The 24,805-nt window shown below is 29.1% G+C and overlaps 1 protein-coding gene across 3 annotated transcripts in view; it reads left to right on the plus strand.

Moving 5' to 3' along the window:
* LOC109603853 (uncharacterized) overlaps nucleotides 1-24,805 on the plus strand; it is a 96,862-nt gene that overhangs the window by 39,085 nt on the left and 32,972 nt on the right. For all 3 annotated transcript variants that reach the window (XM_049968219.1, XM_049968220.1, XM_020020361.2), the window contains one exon: nucleotides 7,780-8,124. In XM_049968219.1, the coding sequence (XP_049824176.1) occupies nucleotides 7,780-8,124 (345 nt within the window). The remainder of the gene's footprint in view (nucleotides 1-7,779; nucleotides 8,125-24,805) is intronic.

Genomic DNA, 24,805 nt, shown 5'->3' on the forward strand with positions numbered 1-24,805 from the left:
CCTGCGGTTCGCGGATGTTCGAACTAGACGCGGGATCCCACGATTTAAATGCGGGCTGATAAAAGCGACGCGTCCACGTCGAGGGGGCTTAATTAGCGCAATTTGTCATCCGATCGGGCTCTATCTGTTACGTACATCGTCTGGACTGGCGCGATTTGATTGGCGATAGTTCGTTTCGCCTGGGGGCGTTTGCGGAATCGATTATTGGATTTGTTTGACGAAATTCGGGAGGAGGAAGCTTCGCAGCTTTTTTCAATCTAAGTCTAGTCTGGGTGCGTTAAATTGATTGTTCAAAAACAACAGAAATCGGTGATGCTGGATTAATTGATGCTCATTTGTCCTGCACTATAGTAAAATAATATATTTAAATTTAATTTGAAGCTATAAAATAAATTATGTAATTTATTAAAATATTTAATTTTACGTAGTTTTTCTTGTAATAACAGTGTTTTTCATTAAACAAATTTATTATGATTTATAACAATCAAAATTTAATTATTTAAACTATTTTTTAAATTATTATATTAATACCTTCTACAATTAAACAAAATCGATTTAAAATAATAATTTGTGATATATAAAAAAGCATTATTATTTGGTTACATAATAAATTATCATAAATACATTTTATTTTATACAATATATTTAAAATAAACAAAATAATAATAGTATTTTATATTAAATAGATTTATTATAATTTGAAATAATAAAAACTTTTTAATTATATTATATATAATGTATTATGTCTAATGTAATATATAATTATATTATAATGTAATATATGTTATAAAAAATTATAAATATTTGGGTAAATAATAAACTTTTAAAAATATATTTTACTTTCATAATTTCAACGAAAATCGTAAATAATGAATTTTTTTTTTTAATATTTAATTTTTGTCATTTTTTTAATAATAACTTATGTACTATTTAAGTATTTTTTTAATTTTTATATGTAATACTATGTAAAATCTCTTTTAATAATGTTATAAAAAATTATAAATATTTGGGTAAATAATAAACTATTAAACATATATTTTACTTTCATAATTTCAACGAAAATCGTCTTTTGTGAAGTTTAGTCATTATGCAAGATATGTTTAAAACAATGATTAATAAGTAATTAAATAAATAATGGAATTTTTTAAAATGTTTAATTTTTTTATAATAACTTAAGTATTATTTAAATATTTTTTTAATTTTTATATGTAATACTATATAAAATCTCTTTTAATAATGTTTTAAAAAAAATTATAAATATTTGGGTAAATAATAAACTATTAAAAATATATTTTACATTCATAATTTCAACAAAAATCGTCTTTTGTGAAGTTTAGTCATTATGCAAGATATGTTTAAAACAATGATTAATAAGTAATAAAATAAATAATGGAATTTTTTAAAATATTTAATTTTTTTATAATAACTTAAGTATTATTTAAATATTTTTTTAATTTTTATATGTAATACTATATAAAATCTCTTTTAATAATGTTATAAAAAATTATAAATATTTGGGTAAATAATAAACTATTAAAAATATATTTTACTTTCATAATTTCAACGAAAATTGTCTTTTATGAAGTTTAGTCATTATGCAAGATATGTTTAAAACAATGATTAATAAGTAATAAAATAAATAATGAATTTTTTTAAAATATTTAATTTTTTGTCATTTTTTTATAATAACTTAAGTACTATTTAAATATTTTTTTAATTTTTATATGTAATACTATGTAAAATCTCTTTTAATAATGTTATAAAAAATTATAAATATTTGGGTAAATAATAAACTATTAAAAATATATTTTACTTTCATAATTTCAACGAAAATCGTATTTTGTGAAGTTTAGTCATTATGCAAGATATGTTTAAAACAATGATTAATAAGTAATAAAATAAATAATGGAATTTTTTAAAATATTTAATTTTTTGTCATTTTTTTATAATAACCTAAGTATTATTTAAATATTTTTTTAATTTTTATATTATGTAATACTATGTAAAATCTCTTTTAATAATAATTTGGAATAGATAAAAATCAGTTCAGTAAATTACTAAAATATATTTAATTTTCTTAATTATAACTTTATTATATTGTTTTTATTATTTTTTTTTTGGTATAATGGTTTGACCCTTATTAGTGAGTTTAATTTGTAATAAAATTTAAGAATTATGATTGTACATTATATAATAGATTATTACTATAATTATTTTTATTCTATGCTTTCTTTAATCATTAAAATAATACTTTGAATCTTGAATTGAATTGAATATTTATGGTAAATATCGGAAATTTTAGAAGCCTGATATGTAGTGTCAATAAAAAGGCTTAGAGGAAAACGTGTGCGTAATGGTGCCGTTATTATTGTACTGGGGTGACGCACACGAATAATGACAACCACTTAATTATTCAAACGTTTTGATTGCAATAGGAAGCCGAGCTGTATGCATATATTGGACCCCTTGAATTTTCCATTGTCGGACTTTAAATATGTATGTCGTAACGGACCCATGCTAATAGAATATGAAAAAAATATATAATTCAAACGTCCATATCGGACTCAGGAAGTCCGGCATTTAATATGTGCCGTACGGTAAAGGTCGGATGGTTCGCGCACCATAATTTTTGTACCGCAGAAACCATGATACACTGAATATAAGGTAGGATATTGCGCATGGTGGGCGGTGCTTATTTTAGCGCGAATACGTCACGCGTAGAGTAGGTTTTGAACTGAACAATATGATTTTGACCTATAATCTGCGAATTACTATGCCCTTTGGCAATTTTGTTTCAATAAGCATTATTAAAAGTAAATAGTTGAATATACATGTTAGCTTACGTCTTCACCTTCACCGATGGACCAATGCGACGTGCTCACATCTATTTAGACTAGTTTTGTTTTATAAACAAATCTGAAGTATTTGTTTACATTTAATAATCGGGGCAGTTCTTAAAAAAGAACCAGGCAGTCAAGCTTTAGATGTAGAGGGTTAAAGTACGTTTGTTGTAATAAAGCGTATTATTGTGAATTTAGTGTTTTAATCAAACTAAAAAGACAGATTAACAGTCGCTAATCTATCATACATATACTTATTTAACATATGTACGGTATTCTTTTCGGCGTTTTGTTTCTGTGTGTATTGTTTTTTACATAATTTCTGGATTAAATTTGTGTATTAAAGTGATAAAAATGCGGTGTGCTGTTGTAGGATGTAATTCTGACAACCAGTCTAAACGTAGTCCTATCGGAAACGTTAGATTTTTTAGATTTCCTAAAGACAATAATCTATGCAAAACGTGGTTACATCTCACAAAGAGAAAAGACAAAGTAAACACAAAAAACGCTGTAATGTGTTCCAAACATTTCTGTGAAACTGATTACAAAGTTATCTTAAAACATATCCTTCTGGGTTACACTCCTAAAAATTTTCGCGCACTGAAAGATGATGCTGTTCCTACGCAAAATTTACCCCAATCAGTTGTACAATCACCTTCAACTTCTGGAGCTGGAAAAAGAAGAAAAGTTGCGTACAAAAAAGAGAAACAGCACGTTTTATAAAGAACATGCTTGAGGCTGAAAACACGTAAGTTTTTGAAATATCAAATTGTGGTGGTGTGTTGCTTTGATTGTATGAGACTAGCTTATCTTTTTGCTTAACAGGGTTGGGGAAAGGGCAGCTCAGCCTGTAGTTAGTAATGATTGTAAGGTGGAGGAAAATTTAGATAATAATATGGTAGTGGAATCAAATATTACTTTGGAAAAGGGTAATGGTTTTTCTATAAATCATTTATCATATCATTTGCTTATGTGTTAAAAATTTTAGTGTTCAAACAAACGAAACATGGAAAAACTTAGATGACCTCGCACTTGAAAATGAACAACTTAAAAAACAACTTGCTGCAATTAAACGGGTTTTTAGTGAAAATGACGCTTTACAAAATTTGGCAGGGTTTGTTTGTTACAAGCTAAAAGATTCCACCTTACAAAGTCCAAGTCAATCATGGTCATGGATTGATCACCTCACTGAGGGTGGTTTATCAAAACCATCGTTAAGTTTTATGTCTCAAGTTGAAGAATTAAACAAAGTGTTTCTCGAAGTTAATGGTGAACTCATAGTAACCGAAAAACAGAATTTTATCCATGATCTTTTAATGAAAAGTAGTAAAATTGATTGTCCCATACAAGCAAAACAGCTTTTTTTTAGAACTAGAATGTTCTTCAGAATTAAGGAACTCAACAGGGCTTTAAGAGACAAATCAATCGGCAAAAGAAAATGGAAAAAAATTGTTTCGTAGATTCAAGTGTTAGGTTTTTATGTTTTTTGTTCTATGTTTACCTGTCAAAATGTATTAATAAAAATTTATATTTAAAACCATGGTTGGTTATCCTTATAAACTTTAATATTGTAATAAACTTTTAAGTAAAAATTTTTTTACGGCAACAGTAATGCATCTTATAGCACAGTTACGCTAAATTTTTTTATCTTTAATTTATAAAATATGGCATAACAAGCATTTTTTATATTAGATTTTTTTGTAAACTATGAAAATAAACACATTTCTGAGAATATTCGTATAAAATTCATATCTCCGTAATGCAAGTTACTCTACGCGTGACGTCATGCGCGCGGCCGACCTAAAATTGAACACGGGAGTATCCGGCACTGCGCAGAAACGTTCACACAAATTTTTAGTCCCACGCCTTAATAAACTGAAAACCTTTTCCTTAAAGACGTCGCCGGGATTCGGGAAAACGTAAGCTCGTAAAGTCGCAAGTTTTATCGACGTCATTATATTTCTCAGATGCATCCTTGCCATCTTTAACGAGATACTTGAGAGGCTCGTCTCACAACGTTGGTGACTCGTAAATACGGTCCATAGTGCCCACGTTCACTATCAATTTCCTGCATAGATTCCATTAGCGTGGATATAGTCGCATTTTATTGCCGCCACAACCGCAGACTTAATGCTAATGAACGTGCCACTCCGGGGTGGTGCACACGCTGCTGACGTTCCAGCGATTTCGTCGACTTATTTTATTCAAAAACTACGGGAACTGTTTGGGGGGAGCCATCGTCTTTGTTGTAAATCATAGAAGATTATTGAACTTTTCGTCTTTTATCGTGACGACGGCGTGTATTTATAAAATCTTGTAACGTTCCAAGGACGCAGGTGTCCGCGGCAAGTGAAGGTGATCTACTCTCGGCGATCCGGTGTGTCTTACAGGAACAAATGAGTCGGAACACGCCATTCGGAAATTAGCTCCAAATATGTATTGGTCATTTCATTAACGACATACGGTGCATAATGTGAACGTCGTTCACTAAAACAATTTCTAATTTGAAGTTGATACCAAAGTGCGGTTAAATAAAGGAAATATACCAGACCAGAACGATAATCGTTCGGAAAGGGGTGTGTGTTGCACGGTTGATAATTAAACCTATGGGAATTGATGCATATTTCGTCTACCTGGAAATCAATGTGTATAACGTTAACAAACCAAATGTGAAACAAGAAGAGGACACACAAAAGAATGTATATCAGTTAAGCTAAGCAACTTCAAAAAAACTAATTTTTATTGTTTGTCAAGGTCAATTAGTATTCAAAAAAGCGACTAATTATCAACTAATTATTTTTTTATTTTGACCGCTTTGTTTATAAAAGCTATAAATTTTGGTTAGAGCAAAGACATAGTAAATTATTTTATCTTCTGCCATGATTTGTTTTAGATTTTCCAAATTATACAAATTATGATAAAAAATCATTTAAAAGGTTCGATAGCTAAAAATATTTGGTTATCATAACTAATTTATACAAAAAAAGTGATAAGTAATTATTTATAGCTTTTTGTTCTTACTAATTTTAAAATTTCTAAGTCATATAAATTAAAAAGAAATTTTTAAAATATTACAAGAATATACATTCAAAATTATACAAATTTTGAAACAAATTCATTTATAAAAAAATACACTGATCACAAATTTTTGGTTCTCTTAACTAATTTAAGGTAAAAAATGGCAAATTAACTACTTATTAGTTTTATGCTCTGACTAATTGTGTATACAATCAATATAGATGTATACAAATATACAAATTATTAAACAAATTGATTTATAAAAAATTACAATGACCACAAATGTTAATTAATTTAAGATAATAAATATCTAATTAACCGCATTAGTTTTTTCCTCTGACTTATTGTGTATATAATCAAAATTATACAAATTATGAAACAATTCATTTATAACAAATTACTATGACCACGAATTTTTTATGCATATTTCGTCTACCTGGAAATCAATGAGTATAACTTTAAAAAACCAAAGGTGAAACAAGAAGAGATCACACACAAAGGAATGTATATCAGTTAAGCGAAGCAACTTCAAAAAAACTAATTTTTATTGTTTGTGAAGGTTAATTAGTATTCAAAAAAACGACTAATTATCAACTAATTATTTTTTTACTTTGACCGCTTTGTTTATAAAAGCTATAAAGTTTGGCTAGAGCAAAGACATGGTAAATTATTTTATCTTCTGCCATGATTTGTTTTAGATTTTCCAAATTATACAAATTATGATAAAAAATCATTTAAAAGGTTCGAGAGCTAAAAATATTTGGTTACCATAACTAATTTATACCAAAATTATACAAATTTTGAAACAAATTCATTTATAAAAAATACACTGATCACAAATTTTTGGTTCTCTTAACTAATTTAAGGTAAAAATGGCAAATTAACTACTTATTAACTAATTGTGTATACAATCAATATATGTATACAAATTATTAAACAAATTTATTTATAAAAAATTACAATGACCACAAATGTTAATTAATTTAAGGTAATAAATATCAAATTAACCACATTAACCAATTATATAAATTATGAGACAATTCATTTATAACAAATTACTATGACCACGAATTTTTGGTTCTGCGAAATTCTGCGAAAAATTAATCTCTTATTAGTTTTTTGCTCTGACTAGTTATGTATACTAATAAGTTATACAAATTATGAATCAAATTCATTTCTGTGTCATGCCTATTTTAAATCAAATAAATGACAAATTAACGACTAACTACTTGATATCCGTCACATAAACAATGAAATTAATTCTTCAAATAACATTATCAAGTAGCAGGAATCCCAAACGATATAACTAATTTTCTAGTAGCGACAGGAAGCTAAAAAAGCCACAAGACACACTGTTTAAGTTACGGCCACAATAAACCTATGAATGTGTGATGTTTACTATTCCGCTGCATATTAAACATTCGTCTTACGTTTCATTGTTCCCAGGAATTAAGTTTTATATTCCAGAGACGCTTGATCATTTGCATTTACTATTAAAATCTCCTATAAGTACCAATTACGCGTATTTATAAAGTTTACTATCAGTCAATAAACGCGATTGCATTGCATATTCATGAACGTGTAAAACATGCTTGATCAGTTTCTTTTTCCTTTTTTGTTTTAATGCCGTTTAGCCTTTGAATGGCTCGAACGTTGTAGAGTAATAAAAGCAGGGAAATTTGTTTTGTATTTACGATGGAGATGAGTTTATTTCCTTTCAGATCCATAAAAAATAACGTTCCGGGTGAGACCTGGGGCAATAAATTTCCGAAGTTATTAAATATTAAAGCCGGTTCGGCGACGCATCTCCCCGAGGACTCGTTCATGCACCAAATATAACCTTATCGTATCCCGTCCACGGCAACTTTCATAAAACTTTATTTTTACGAGTTAATCATTTAATAATTTTTTGTTGTTGCAGGATAAGGATGAAGAGGCGGCGGTAGAGACGGAGGCGACGCCCAAAGAGGAGGCGGCCGCCAAGGAGGAGATCAAAGAGAACGGCGTGTCCGAGTCCGAGGAACCAAAGACGCCGGAAGCCGAGGCCAAGGAAACGGCCGGCGGCGACCAGCCGATGGAATCGTCGGTCGAAAAGACCCCCGAAGGCGGCGACAACAAAATCGAGGAGACGCCCGACAGCAAGAAGAAGGACAAGAGCAAAAAGAAGAAGTGGTCCTTCCGGAGCATATCGTTCTCCAAGAAGGACAAGTCCAAGCCGAACAAGGACGCCGACAAGAACGGCGACGTCAAGGAGGTGGCCGAAGAGGTAAGAGCCGAATCGACCCCACGTTGTCGGGGTGGAGGGAAGTCGAGCGAAAATCGCGAACGCCACATGACACGGATCGTAATTCACCGCATGCAGGATGTGTCTGTTGCCGTTGTCAATTACAACGTCGGTACCAATGCTGGCGGAATGATAGATGGAAACGGTGGCCCCGTTGTGTGTGCGAGTGTGTGTCGCGTTGAAAGGGCCCGCGAATCGACGCGCGTGACGGTTTTCGAACGGGGAACGGTTGCCACCGCCGGAAATTACTGCGGGGCGTCACGTAGACGCGGCTCGGGAGAGGCAGGGGGACGCGCGGATGTCCACTCGGAAGGTTCGGATCCGAAATCGCGTACACGTCGGGTAAACGTTATAGGCGGTGTATTTCTATTCGTGTATGTAGTCAAATGTCTGTGTTGGAGTTCCTCTTCGTCACTCAAATTCCTGATAGTTTAGTCCAACTCTTTGTCACTACATTACGGCATATGATTTATGAATTTTCAAAAAGACTAATAATTTTTTGCTTTTATTAACGCTAAAATATTTCTTCGAATACCTTTTTACGCAAATTAAAAAAACAACTAGATTTCAGAAAATGAGTTTTTTTTAAACCACAGATAAATATCAATATGAAACTAATTTAAGTCAATTTTGGTGTAAATTAACGAATGGATAATTTTTGTATTTTCAGACGTATTTTAGGCATATACATAAAATATTAAAGATACGAGTTTTCTGGTCTTAATGATATTTAGTGTTCTTATTAATTTGAATCTTCAATAATAATTATTTTATATTACTTTACAGTTGAAAATATCAAAAATATGATATTTCAGTGAATTTTGATATAAATATATGATTTTTTATTTTTCTTCAAAAAATATAATTTGGTAGATATTGAAAAAACATAATTTTTTCTTTTTCCATTTGTTTATCCCCTTATTTTCTAAAATTATATATTGCTCTTAGATTTTAAATTGATCGATGGAAACTTAAAATGATAAATTTAATTAAATTTATCTCAAAATAGTCGAAAAAATAAAGTTACCAAAGTATATATATTATATTAAAACGATAATATTAAAGATATGATTAGTATTTTATAAAATATAAAATATAAAATATAAAATATAAAATATAAAATATAAAATATAAAATATAAAATATAAAATATAAAATATAAAATATAAAATATAAAATATAAAATATAAAATATAAAATATAAAATATAAAATATAAAATATAAAATATAAAATATAAAATATAAAATATAAAATATAAAATATAAAATATAAAATATAAAATATAAAATATAAAATATAAAATATAAAATATAAAATATAAAATATAAAATATAAAATATTTTAATTTATGATAAATATATAAGTAATAATAAATATATAATTTATGATATTGTATATATTTTTATTTATGATAAATGGTAAATCATTTATGTATTTTTTTAATATTCCCATATTTAAGTAAACTATTTTATTCAATTTTTGTTAATTCTTTAATAATAATTTGTTTAAATTACTTTATAGTTAATAAAATCAAAAACATGGTGATATTCAGTCAATTTTGATATAAATTTATATTTTTTTATTTTTATGACAAAAGTAAAATTTGGCAGATATTGAAATAAACAATAACTTTTTTCTTATATGGAACTTTGTTACTTGAAATGATAACATTAATTTGTTTTTGAACTATTATAACATTTGAACAAAAGTAAAATTTTGCAGATATTGAAATAAACAATTAACTTTTTCTTATTCATTTCGTTAATCGTGCTATTTTCAAAAATTATTTTTTGTTTGAAATACTTTATAGTTGAAATGTAAATGATCATATTTCAGTCAATTTTGAAATAAAATTATATTTTATTTTTAAATAAATTATCTAAAAAAATATTATCATATCTTATTTCAGTCAGTTTTATAGATTTTGAAGAATAATAACTCATATTTTTATATATGGAACTTTGTTACTTGAAATTATAACATTAATTTGTTTTTGAACTATTATAGTGTTATAGTATTTTCTGGTTTTGGTGATATTTAATGTTCTCAATTATGGTAAATGGGGAATTATTCATATATTATGTCGTTTATTTCCATATTTAAATAAATTTATTAAATTAATTAAATATTTAATAATAGTTTGTTTAAATTGCTTTATAGAATATAAAGTTAATTAATATATAGAATATAATAACAGTGTTTAATAAATTGAAATTTCATTTAACTAAAATATTCATTTAGTCTTTGTGCAATTAAAATTATTACTGCTAAAATAGATTATCTAATTTGCTAAAGTTTTGATCGTGTTTAAGTGATTGTTAATGAACAGAAAAATTGTTATATCTTTAAATCTAATCAATGTTTAAAAATTAAAAGAGGTAATTGTTCTCTGTCGAATATCATTGTCTGAAAAACTGTGTCCATTGCCTTCTTATCGGGACAATTTCCCCCAATGGTAGACAGTGCCAAAACAGTTATTGCAATCGGACAAACGATTCACATCTAACGAGGCAAATCGAACCCACGGAAGAGCTAACTTGCGACAGCGAAAACAATTTGCCGGTGATTTGTCATTGCACGGGACGTTTTACACGATCGTCGTGTCAACGGCGCCTGAAACAAAGGAAACGCGCAAGGAAAACGTCTTTGCAACAAAACCTTAACGGATGATTAATTCGCGGTCGCGACAAATATGCACGTCCAAACGCATACATAGTTAATGACTCATCCGAATTTATTCCCAACCGTCGAACGAATTCGCATTTCACCTCGTCCCACATCAGACGCAGACTTTTCTACCCGATGACACACAAAAACTGCGAAAGAGGGTGGCTTAGGTCCGTAGCGAGGGGAGCGAATTGATTGAGTGTCTGCTTCCCCGGTACGTACCGTCTGGGATGTGTTCCGTTGTCTGATCAGTTCCCGTGTTTGCTTTACGATCCCGGACTAATTGTAACATAAACAACGGTCTTAAATTAGTCGCGACGTACGCGAAAATAAACAGATAAATAAACGATTACGTTCCTCGTTCGAATTGCACGTTCCGTTTGAGGGGGGTTGTTGCTCCCCCCGCATGTAACCGTCCCTGCGCCCCGTCGATCGTCCATCTGTCGCGTTGTTGCATGAATATGGAATTAATGCTCTTTTATATTTATTAATAGCTCAATTATTGTTGGGATGTGTGTGTGTGTGTGTATGTGCGGTGTGAGCACTCTTGTACAAGGTCGCGGTCACGATAATACCACCACTTGTTTGTTTCAAACGTTTGTTCTCGTATCTTTGGATTGACACGCAGAATTGTCGAACAATGGCGGTGTTGACAACGGCGGAGTCCTTTATTGGATTAAATTGCAATTACGGTCCTTATGTGGGAACCACCGCTACAGAAACGGTCTAAAACTATGCGGTACGATCCATTTGCAGATCCCAAGTCGAATCCCAATCTCGGAGCATTGTAAAATGGCAATCCTTCGAGGATTTTATTGTGCTGATATTAATGAGAGTGAATCTTTTAGGTTTGGCCGCGTCTACAAACCCCACAACCATGCCCCTGTACTTACGTAAATACCAATCCAATTACTAAACAATTGTGTTAATGAAACTGTACAAAATTGATATTAATTCCACCAGTTTTTCGATCCTCACGACCATCCATTAATTCCGTTCGAACGACAAAACCAATCCACTTCTCGTTGAAAAGCAAATTACACCGTTTTCCATTTCTTTCGGTGCCGCCAAATTAAACGGGGATAACCGAAGATGGCGCACTAATGATAATCCACAGCTTTGCTTTTGGCGCCTTATAAAATTCACGCCGCAGTTTTGGCAATTCGTTACGTAATACACTCGCAATCTCTCCGACTATCGCTATAATTCCCTGAAACTTTCCTGTCCGTTTTACGCTCTGGCTGAAAGTCGGCTAATACCATTAGGGGTGGGCCCTTTAAAAAGGGTTCCTGGGCCGACGCCGCGTGACACATAATAAAGTACGTTTTATTCCCCTTGTAAAACCGTTCGATGCCTCGTTACGTAGGGGCGAAATAAAGGGACACTTGTGCCGATGTGCCGGCGGGGATTATCGAATATGATTTTTCTTAGGGAAGGTCGCATCAAACGAGATCAATTTATAGGAAATCAGGTTAAAACATGCGAGTTCTAAGTGAATTCTTTAATACACAAATGAAGGTGCAAAGAAATAATTGCTTATTTTAAACCATTCTTCTTTAAAGTAACTACAAAATCTGCAAAAATTTAATAAAAATATGAAAATGAAACAAGGAAAAGTTATTTTAAACTGTTTGTCTTTAAAATTGATGGATTCACTGCAATATCTGAAACAATTTAATTTAAAAAAATAAAAGATATTAGGTTAAAGTTAATTTTCCACTGCAATATCAGAAATTATTGAATAAATTATTGAAATTTAATCTATTATCGTCTTTAAAGTTGATTATTCACTACAATATCTGAAATAATTTAATTGAAAAAATGAAAAAGATACTAAAAAATAGTTATTTTAAAATATTTGTCTTTAAAGTTGATTAATCATTACAATATCTGAAATAATTTAATTAAAAAAAAATTAACAAGATTCAAGAAAATAGTTATTTTAAAATATTTGTCTTTAAAGTTGATTATTCACTACAATATGTGAAATAATTTAATTAAAAAAATGAAAAAAATATTAGGTATATATATATTTTAAAAAATTTGTTTTGAAAGTAAAATTTACTGCAATATATTTGTCTTTAAAGTTGATTAATCATTACAATATCTGAAATAATTTAATTAAAAAAATTAACAAGATTCAAGAAAATAGTTATTTTAAAATAAATGTCTTTAAAGTTGATTATTCACTAAAATATTTGAAATAATTTAATAAAAAAGTGAAAAAATATTAGGATATAGTTATTTTAAAATATTTGTCTTTAAAGTTGATTATTCACTACAATATGTGAAATAATTTAATAAAAAAATAAAAAAAAATATTAGGTATATATATATTTTAAAAAATTTGTTTTCAAAGTAATATTTACTGCAATATATTTGTCTTTAAAGTTGATTAATCATTACAATATCTGAAATAATTTAATTAAAAAAAATAACAAGATTCAAGAAAATAGTTATTTTAAAATAATTGTCTTTAAAGTTGATTATTCACTAAAATATTTGAAATAATTTAATAAAAAAGTGAAAAAATATTAGGATATAGTTATTTTAAAATATTTGTCTTTAAAGTTGATTATTCACTACAATATGTGAAATAATTTAATAAAAAAATAAAAAAAAATATTAGGTATATATATATATTTTAAAAAATTTAATAATATTTACTGCAATATAAGAAATAATTTGATTAAATAAATGAAAACGATACGATAAGTAAATTTTAAAATATTTGTCTTTAAAGTTGATTAATTGTTCTATACAATATCTGAAATAATTGAATAGAAAAAGATCTAAGGAGAAATTTATTTTAAAGTTTTTATGAATATCTGGTCTATGTAATTTAAGAAGATAAAACCATATAAGGATAAAATATAGTTATTAAAGATATATTATGAATAAAAATCGAAAAAGCATATGTTTCAGTTCTGACGGAAAATTAATTAAACATTTTGTAATTCACATTGATCGAGTCTAGCCGGCAACTTTCAAACTGCGTTCGCGCCCCGTCCGGCACGCAGCCTAACCTTCAAAGCCGGTGCAGCACCGGAGGGACGTCCCGGCGTCGCGCATCGATCGCCGGGACGCTGGCGGCGGTCGCCATGGCAACTGCGACGGATCGTGTGGGCGGCTGCCGCCGACGCACCGGCTGGTGCGGAGCGCTCGTTCGTGAGGGGGGAGGCCCGCGGCGCGAAATATTTAATTACGCGTCCCATTTAACGCTAATGAATGGCGCTCTCGGCCCCGGTCCGGCTCTGGCTTTTCCGACCGGGGCGTCGAGTGTCTTCATTGTTTGGCCGGGGTGGACTCCGCCGGCTTTTGCGGGGGATGGACGGGCGAATTTTGTGTTTTATCGGGGGCTCGAACGACTTTACGTCGTGTATTATGGCGTATCATATTTATAATGGATGTAAAGGACTGTAATTAGTTTTTGAAGGACTTGGATTAAATTTCAAAGTGGTTTCGAGCTTAATTTGAAGACTTTTAAATCAAAGTAACCTAATTGTTCAGCAAATCTTTGTGATTAGTATTTAAATGTCATAGATTTAATTTCAAAATAGTTAGTTTAGTATTTAATTTGATTTAGAAAATCTTTATAATTATTATTTGAAGGTCTTACATTAAATTCCGAAGTATTTTAGTATTTAGTTTAAAAGTTTCAAAGTGGAATAAAATTAATTGACAAAAAACTTGTTATAATTAATATTTTAATATTTAATTTAAAGTTTTTTAAACTAAAAATAAAGATTTTTATTCTATAAAGTACTTGCCACCCCAAAAACTGCCTTTTCATCGAACGAAATGACATTTTCAAATTGTACCACAGATGTAAATTGATATTAATGCAGTCCATGTGCGCCACCCTCATGTCCTACATGCCCATCACGGCTTCGGACCGGCCGTGCCGAAGAAGTGCGACCGTGGAATCCGACGGGACAGCTGCCAACATAATTTGCGGTTCGATAAGTGATCGTCGCCGATACGATGCGACCAGCTGCCGCTTCGAGTCGTCACCGTGACTCTCGCCCTCCCGTTTTTCGAAAAAATTTTGAATTCGTGCAATGATTTGCGGAAGTCCGGGGCACGTGATCGATTTTCGAAATTCGCCGTCCATTAGTCATGCGGGCGGTGATGGATTGTCTGCTTCCGCAGTTTAATGGAATTCGTTAGTGTCCGACCGGTGCGGGAATAATTGTTTGTTCGGGCCCACGTCGATGATGACGATTTAATACGATTCATTTTTCATATCGGACAATACGTCATTACATTCGAAATTTACATTCACAAAAATTTGTTTCTAACACTCGAGAAACTCGCGTATGAATAAATTAGCCCGCTTTAATCCCGGGTTCGTGCAGTCTAATTGGCGTCCGCCTAAAGAGTTTTAATTCTTAAATTCCCGGCTTCCTCCCTCGCTGCCAGGAAAATAGGCTGCGATTAAATTTTCCCGGGCCAAATTCAGTTTTTATTTGTGCCGGTTGGTTCCATGAATAAACAATGAGAAGAACAACACGGACGTGGAGCCGTGGTTTCAGGAATAAATGTTTGCCGGTCGCTTCGTTGGATGTTACCTAATGGGGTAGCAACGAGGGGGAGGGAATGAGCACACAGTTTTATTTTCTTAACCGGTATCTGCCTCGGATATCTCCAATAATCTAAATGTACTTGTCGTGTAAACATATCTGTCGTGGCATTTCCTGTTGGCTGCGTCATCACTTAAGAATTTTTTTCCACATACACTATTATGGAAAACATCCGGTTTTGAGGATCTGATCCGATATTGTGCATACCCAGACGTGTTTATCCAATATCAATTTTGTACATGAACCACTTTTGAATGGCTGACGGATTTGTTATTGAGTGACTTTACTAATTCAGTCCTGTTTTAGGTACGATACTACTTTAACATGCCCTTTTAACGTGGCAGAGATTAGACTGCATTTTTACATGTATTGAATTGTTAAATATATCGTTTTTGATAACCCACGTGTTTTTATGTTAAGGACAGGGGACATGAGTGCTGTAGCAAAATTGTTGAAGACTTTCGTAGTTCTCCCAACGGGTTTTCAACAAATTTGCCCAGGCAGTGTGGATAATCAATTATTATTGCGTTAATTACAATTAGCGTTACGACGAGGCTATGTCATAAAAATTAACCGATTAACTCGATCCTTAAATCATCACATTTGTTTTGAGTTATTGCCCAGTTAATTGCTTTAATTGTGTGGCATTTTTCGTTAAAACTCGAATTCCAGTCACACACTTTTCATCGCGACATATTTATGTAATTGGTCATGGACCGCAATTGTTTTAATTCCGACCCATCCACTAATTAACTAAGTCGCTAAAAGGTTCAAAGGTTAAACACTTAGTTTCATTTGAACAACGTTTATGTCTTTTACATTACGAAAATATTTCATTGATTCATCTAGCCCGAAAAATTCCACGTCACGTCAAACTTACCGAGTCATACAGCGGAATTGATTCACGCACAAAAAAAAAAAAATAACTCATCGACTTTCCAATTAACCTGAGTTCGTTCAACGGTTCAGTTTTTGTATTGTTTACACGTTATAATTGAGTTTTAGATTCAACGTAACACCCAAAACAGATAAACGTGGGCTATTGTGCCCGTACAGACAAACGGTCCCGGCCTTTTCTTCTCGATAAGGTTTAATTAAAACCGATCCGGGTCCCTTGTATCCATTTGTAACACGCCAATTTCCCCGATTTTCATGCCGGGTTTTTTTTATTCTGGACGGGGTTTTCGTTCGATTACGTGGGACTGCGTGGAAGAAACAGAAGCCGAATTCAAATTAGGCTGAGCCTGCAAAACGGATAGGGATAATGTAGTTTGGTTGGCGGTCTCCGGGGTTGATTCGGGAACAAGGGTTTTTAGCACAAATTACTGCTAGATTACGATAACGGAGTCGACGGAAAATGTGTTTAAAATTGAGAGGTATTTATTTAAGTGGACTAAATAATGGAGGACAAGAATATTTTTATCCGTATTTCTGTCTGAATTTTAAACTGCATTTAAGCTAAAGTAATAAGGGACAAATAACATTATTTTATCTGAGTGTTTATAACTAACATTTTAAGCAATTTTTTACGTATATACTTAATTCATTAATTTCTTAAAGTTTTAATAATATAATTATCCTGAATTTGACCAATTTTTCAGCTATTATTTTTTTTAAATTCAAATGTACTAAGGAAAAATGTCATGAATTTCTTAATCTGAGCTTTTATAACCAACATTTTAAGTAAAATGAAAAAGGTATTGGCATAAAAATTGATAAAACAAGAAATAAAAAAATTTCAAAGATAAAAAATATTATATTGAGTTTTTAAAATATTTTGAATACTGAAAGCTAAATCTGAAAATTTTACTTTTAAAAGTTTTTTTAATGTAATATTTATAAATTAAAATTACAAAATTAAAATATATTGGCAAAAAAATGGATAAATTATTGATAAAATTAGAAGAAAAAAATATATGTCAAAAATGAGTAGGAAAATATGTTAGAAGTAAGAAGAATCGTATTTTGTCTTCAAATTATTTTTGTTTTAGTTTTTCATATATGATTTATAGAAAATATTGGAAAAAAAATTTGAAAGTCAAATTTATAAACTAAAATTATAAAATGAAAAAGGTATTGGCATAAAAATTGATAAAACAAGAAACAAAAAAATTTCAAAGATAAAAAATTTTGAGTTTTTGAAATATTTTGAATACTGGAAGCTAAATCTGAAAATGTTTCTTTTAAAAGTTTCTTTTAATGTAATATTTATAAATTAAAATTACCAAATGAAAATATATTGGTATAAAAATGGATAAAATTATTGATAAAATTAGAAGAAAAAAATATATGTTAAAAATGAATAGGAAAATATGTTGGAAGTAAGAAGAATCGTATTTTGTCTTCAAATTATTTTTTTTTTAGTTTTTCATATATGATTTATAGAAAATATTGGAAAAAAAATTTGAAAGTCAAATTTATAAACTAAAATTATAAAATGAAAAAGGTATTGGCATAAAAATTGATAAAACAAGAAATAAAAAAAATTCAATGATAAAAAATATTGAGTTTTTGAAATATTTTGAATACTGGAAGCTAAATCTGAAAAAGTTTCTTTTAATGTAATATTTATAAATTAAAATTACCAAATGAAAATATATTGGCATAAAAATGGATTAAAATTATTGATAAAATTAGAAGAAAAAAAATATGTCAGAAATGAGCAAGAAAATATGTTGGAAGTAAGAAGAATCGTATTTTGTCTTCAAATTATTTTTTTTTTAGTTTTTCATATATGATTTATAGAAAATATTGGAAAAAAAATTTGAAAGTCAAATTTATAAACTAAAATTATAAAATGGAAAAGGTATTGGCATAAAAATTGATAAAACAAGAAATAAAAAAATTTTAAAGATAAAAATATTGAGCTTTTGAAATATTTTGAATACTGGAAGCTAAATCTCAAAATGTTACTAATATTTATAAATTAAAATTACAAAATTAAAATATATTGGCATAAAAATGGATAAAAATACTGATAAAATTAGAAGAAAAAAAAAAAAATATGGCAGAAATGAGTAAGAAAATATGTTGGAAATAAGAAGAATCGTATTTTTCATCTGTTTAATTTTAATATCTTTAAGTAAATATTTAAATGAATAAAAGAAACATTGAAGTTTTGCTATTGACTTGAATTTAATACGTATTTATTTAATTAATTAATTTCTTAATGATTTAGGAATATAATTATCCTGAATTTGACCAATTTCAGCTATTTATTATTTTAAATTTAAATGCCTAAAGTAATGAAGAAAAAAAAATTATCAAATTTTTCTTTTTTTATAACTGATATTTTAAGTAATTTTAGTAATATTTTAAGAAAATTTATACGAAGACATTTAATTCATTAATTTCTTAAGGATATAAATTGACATAAATTTGTTGTATCTGAATGTTCAAAATAAATGATTAAATTTATAAAATCTTGTTAATCGATTAGAAACAAAGGGTGCAATTAAAATTCAAGGAAATGCATTAAAATTCACGAACCATCAACGAAACATTACTATCGTAAACAAAGACGATAAAAACAATTTATTAAACTATGCAGTAGTAAACAGCCGGTTTCATTGAAAAGTAAAAAATCACGTATTGTCGTGGGTCGGTGGGATTCTATAAATAGTAACTTTCTATAATTAATTCGGCCACGGGCGTGCGACCCGCCGCCATCCACTACTACTATTTACTATTTCGCCCGGACGACGGCGGATCGTTAGCGAACCCGTTTTCTGGCGAAATCCGGTGGGCAAAATATACGTGGTGTCTGGCCGATGTTCGGTTCGAACAAAGCGCGCGCTAGAGAGGCACTTTTTTCTCCGGCGATCGTCGCAACCGGCCAGAGAGCCGGTTGCCGTTTCCTTTTTCGCGGTGAGTCACGGTACGTCACGTGGCGTGCCGGTGGGACACTCCTTCGTGCCGGACCGAAACCGCAGACGTTTCGAAACAAAGGATCACCCCGTGTGTTTGTTGGTCGGTGTGATAACAATTATCGTGGCGGCATTTAAATGGAATTTGAGCTAGGACGTTCGTTTTGTTGTGTTATTGGCTGGCAAGGTGCTTTGGGTCATTTTTCAAAGAGTCATTTGACTTGTCAAGTATTGTAACACAATTTTACAACAGAAACCTTAGAAATTATTAAAAAAAAATTAAGCCCAAAATTCTTACGATATCTCTAAAAAGGAATAAACAAACAAAAATAAGTATATTACTTTATTTCTTCCGCAATAATTATAATAAATAAATTAAAAACTGTTGACCTTTTTGAGCCAGACATGATTTTGTAACTTTATTTTGATTTATACAATCGTTTCATTGTAGAATTTATTATTAATAGCTGTTACAAAAATGTGTTTACACACTTTATTTAGTTGTTCAATTATTTTATATTACAACCGGCATAAAACAAAACGTAAAACTATAAATTATCACTAAATTTAGCTATAACACATGTCCACAATAAAACAGTTGAAAATAGTAATACAATATTAAACATTTTTTTGGTAATCATACCATTTATAAAATGTGGTTTTATTTTTTGGAGACGCAATTACGAAAGGACGAAGGTTATATGTGTTGGTTCAAGTGGCTATAACGGGCCACTGAGCCAGAGGACAATATTGGGAAATAAGGTCAAGAAAGACATATAAAAAGTCATAAAACAGAGAAAAACGTATATTGAACGTCCTAAACCTACTAAATGATTAACATTATAAACTAAAATTACAAAATGAAAAAGATAACATAAAAATTGATTAAACAAGAAATAAAATAATTTCAATGATAAAAAATATTGAGCTTTTGAAATATTTTGAATACTGGAAGCTAAATCTGAAAATGTTACTTTTAAAAGTTTCTTTTAACGTAATATTTACAAATAAAAATTACAAAATAAAAATATATTGGCATAAAAATGGATAAAATTAGTAGAAAATAAAATATATGTCAAAAATGAGTAAGAAAATATGTTGGAAATAAGAAGAATCGTATTTTTTCTTCAAATTTATTTTTTTTTTAGTTTTTCATAAATGATTTATAGAAAATACTGGGAAAAAAATTTGAAAGTCAAATTTATAAACTAAAATTACAAAATGAAAAAGGTATTGACATAAAAATTGATGAAACAAGAAATAAAAAAAATTCAATGATAAAAAATATTGAGCTTTTGAAATATTTTGAATACTGAAAGCAAAATCTGAAAATGTTACTTTTAAAAATTTATTTTAACGTAATATTTATAAATTAAAATTACAAAATTAAAATATATTGTCATAAAAATGGATAAAATTATAAGAAAAAAATATATATGTCAGAAATGAGTAAAAAAATATGTTGGAAATAAGGAGAATCGTATTTTTTCTTGAAATTAATTTTTTTTTAGTTTTTCGTATATGATTTATAGAAAATATTGGAAAAAAATTTGAATGTCAAATTTATAAACTAAAATTACAAAATGAAAAAGGTATTGACATAAAAATTGATGAAACAAGAAATAAAAAAAATTCAATGATAAAAAATATTGAGCTTTTGAAATATTTTGAATACTGAAAGCAAAATCTGAAAATGTTACTTTTAAAAATTTATTTTAACGTAATATTTATAAATTAAAATTACAAAATTAAAATATATTGTCATAAAAATGGATAAAATTATAAGAAAAAAATATATATGTCAGAAATGAGTAAAAAAATATGTTGGAAATAAGGAGAATCGTATTTTTTCTTGAAATTAATTTTTTTTTAGTTTTTCGTATATGATTTATAGAAAATATTGGAAAAAAATTTGAATGTCAAATTTATAAACTAAAATTACAAAATGAAAAAGGTATTGGCATAAAAATTGATAAAACAAGAAATAAAAAAAATTCAATGATAAAAAATATTGAACTTTTGAAATATTTTGAATACTGGAAGCTAAATCTGAAATGTTACTTTTAATAGTTTCTTTTAAAGTAATATTTATAAATTAAAATTACAAAATGAAAATATATTTGCATAAAAATGGATAAAATTATTGATAAAATTTGAAGAAAAAAAATATATGTCAGAAATGAGTAAGAAAATATGTTGGAAATAAGAAGAATCGTATTTTTTCTTCAAATTATTTTTTTTTTTTGTTTTTCATATATGATTTATAGAAAATATTGGAAAAAAAATTGAAAATCAAATTTTAAACTAAAATTACAAAATGAAAAAAGTATTGGCATAAAAATTGATAAAACAAGAAATAAAAAAATTTCAAAGATAAAAAATATTGAGCTTTTGAAATATTTTGAATACTGGAAGTTAAATCTGAAAATATTACTTTTAAAAGTTTCTTTTAACGTAATATTTATAAATTAAAATTACCAAATGAAAATATATTGGTATAAAAATGGATAAAATTATTGATAAAATTAGAAGAAAAAAATATATGTTAAAAATGAGTAGGAAAATATGTTGGAAGTAAGAAGAATCGTATTTTGTCTTCAAATTATTTTTTTTTTTTAGTTTTTCATATATGATTTATAGAAAATATTGAAAAAAAAATTTGAAAGTCAAATTTATAAACTAAAATTATAAAATGAAAAAGGTATTGGCATAAAAATTGATAAAACAAGAAATAAAAAAAATTCAATGATAAAAAATATTGAGTTTTTGAAATATTTTGAATACTGGAAGCTAAATCTGAAAAAGTTTCTTTTAATGTAATATTTATAAATTAAAATTACCAAATTAAAATATATTGGCATAAAAATGGATAAAATTATTGATAAAATTAGAAGAAAAAAAATATATATGTCAGAAATGAGTAAGAAAATATGTTGGAAATAAGAAGAATCGTATTTTTCATCCGTTTAATTTTAATATCTTTAAGTAAATATTTAAATGAATAGAAGAAACATTGAACTTTTGCTATTGACATTGTTATCGTCCATAATATGAGTTCTACGTTCAAACAAATACAAGTTTACTTTAACTGAACAAATATTTAATTTAAAATAATTTTTCGTTAGAGAAAATTGTCGGCTGAAGTAGTATTTCATAATTTTCACCAAATTAAATTTGAATTCTAATCAGACCTTGTCGTATGAAGTGCAGATTTATTCGAAACGACCAATCGAATTAAATTTATATTTAGCTCCGTTTATAGGCGAATAATTTGCTTAAACGGCTCCGAGCCCGGATTCAACACACCCGGATTATCCATCATAAATTCAGTTTGTGCATACAATATCCGTGGGACGTTGTTGCATTTATGTGTGTGCACATTGCATGCAACGACCGGCGAATTTCACTCTGTTGCCGCATGTCCACACGAGTCGAAACTGTTTCTCCGTTAATTAACGTATTTGTGAGCTTAAATCGTGGAACTAATTTCACCGCTGCGATTCCGATGTTTTATGAAGTCGACCGAACGGGGAATCAGTGTCACAGCCAAAGACGGAAGTGTTTCCAACGTTCGCGTTAATTCGGTTGATTGCTTACATTAAAATTACCACCGCGAAAATGGAAAATGGACAGCACGGAATCGTACCCCGGTGCGAGATGAGCGAATCGATTTGGCACCGTCGGCGGTAGTAGCGGCAGTCGACGCAGAGCGGCGCCGCGGCTTCGTGCCGTTTTCGTAGTGCGGCAGCACGCGATTCGAGGGCGGCACCAGACACTCTGGGCGCGGCGACGACACAAAAGCCGTCCAGGTTCAAAAACCCCCGATCTAGATCTCTCTCCGCATCCCCAGATGGTCGCAATTCGTTTTGATGGTCAAATCTTAGATATTTCTTCTTCTTACACCTCTAATTGAGGCTCCACATTTAAAAATTGTCTATTTTTGATGATATAAGATAAATTTGAGTATATTGTTTCTTGTGACCTCTCTAATTAAGGCATAAGATATACTATTTTTATAATTTTGGTGATATAAGATGAATTTGGACTTTTTTCTCTTCTGACACCTCCAGTTAAGGCATCAGATCAATTTTTTTTTAATTTTGATGATACAAGATATATTTTGGCTTATTCTTTCTTGTGACTTCTCTAATTAAGGCATAAGATATACTATTTTTATAATTTTGGTGATATAAGATGAATTTGGACTTTTTTCTCTTCTGACACCTCCAGTTAAGGCATCAGATCAATTTTTTTTTTAATTTTGATGATACAAGATATATTTTGGCTTATTCTTTCTTGTGACTTCTCTAATTAAGGCATAAGATATACTATTTTTTTATTTTTGGTGATATAAGATGAATTTGGACTTCTTCCTCTTCTAACATCTCCAGTTAAGGCATCAAAACAATTTTTTTTTAAATTTTTATGATGCAATATATATTTTGGCTTATTCTTTCTTGTTACTTCTCTAATTAAGGCATAAGATATACTATTTTTTTATTTTTGGTGATATAAGATGAATTTGGACTTTTTCCTCTTCTGACACCTTCAGTTAAGGTATCAGATCAATTTTTTTTAAAAATTTTGATGATGTAATATATATTTTGGCTTATTCTTTCTTGTGACTTCTCTAATTAAGGCATAAGATATACTATTTTTTTATTTTTGGTGATATAAGATGAATTTGGACTTTTTCCTCTTCTGACACCTTCAGTTAAGGTATCAGATCAATTTTTTTTAAAAATTTTGATGATGCAATATATATTTTGGCTTATTCTTTCTTGTGACTTCTCTAATTAAGGCATAAGATATACTATTTTTTTAATTTTGGTTATATAAGATGAATTTGGACTTTTTCCTCTTCTAACATCTCCAGTTAAGGCATCAGATCAATTTTTTTTTTTAAATTTTGATGCAAGATATATTTTGGCTTATTCTTTCTTGTGACTTCTCTAATTAAGACATAAGTTATACTATTTTTTTTATTTTTGATGATATAAGATGAATTTGAACTTTTTCCCCCTCTGACACCTTCAGTTAAGGTATCAGATCAATTTTTTTTAAAAATTTTGATGATGCAATATATATTTTGGCTTATTCTTTCTTGTGACTTCTCTAATTAAGGCATAAGATATACTATTTTTTTAATTTTGGTGATATAAGATGAATTTGGACTTTTTTCTCTTCTGACACCTCCAGTTAAGGCATCAGATCAATTTTTTTTTTTAAATTTTGATGCAAGATATATTTTGGCTTATTCTTTCTTGTGACTTCTCTAATTAAGACATAAGATATACTATTTTTTTATTTTTGGTAATATAAGATAAATTTGGACTTTTTCCTCTTCTGACACCTCCAGTTAAGGCATAAGATCATTTTTTTTTTTTAAATTTTGATGATGCAACATATATTTTGGCTTATTATTTCTTGTGATTTCTCTAATTAAGGCATAAGATATACTATTTTTTTATTTTTGGTGGTACAAGATGAATTTGGACATTTTCCTCTTCTAACACCTCCAGTTAAAGCATAAGATCGTTTTTTT

This window comes from Aethina tumida, chromosome 5 (assembly GCF_024364675.1).
Source record: "Aethina tumida isolate Nest 87 chromosome 5, icAetTumi1.1, whole genome shotgun sequence".
NCBI classification, from domain to species: domain Eukaryota; kingdom Metazoa; phylum Arthropoda; class Insecta; order Coleoptera; family Nitidulidae; genus Aethina; species Aethina tumida.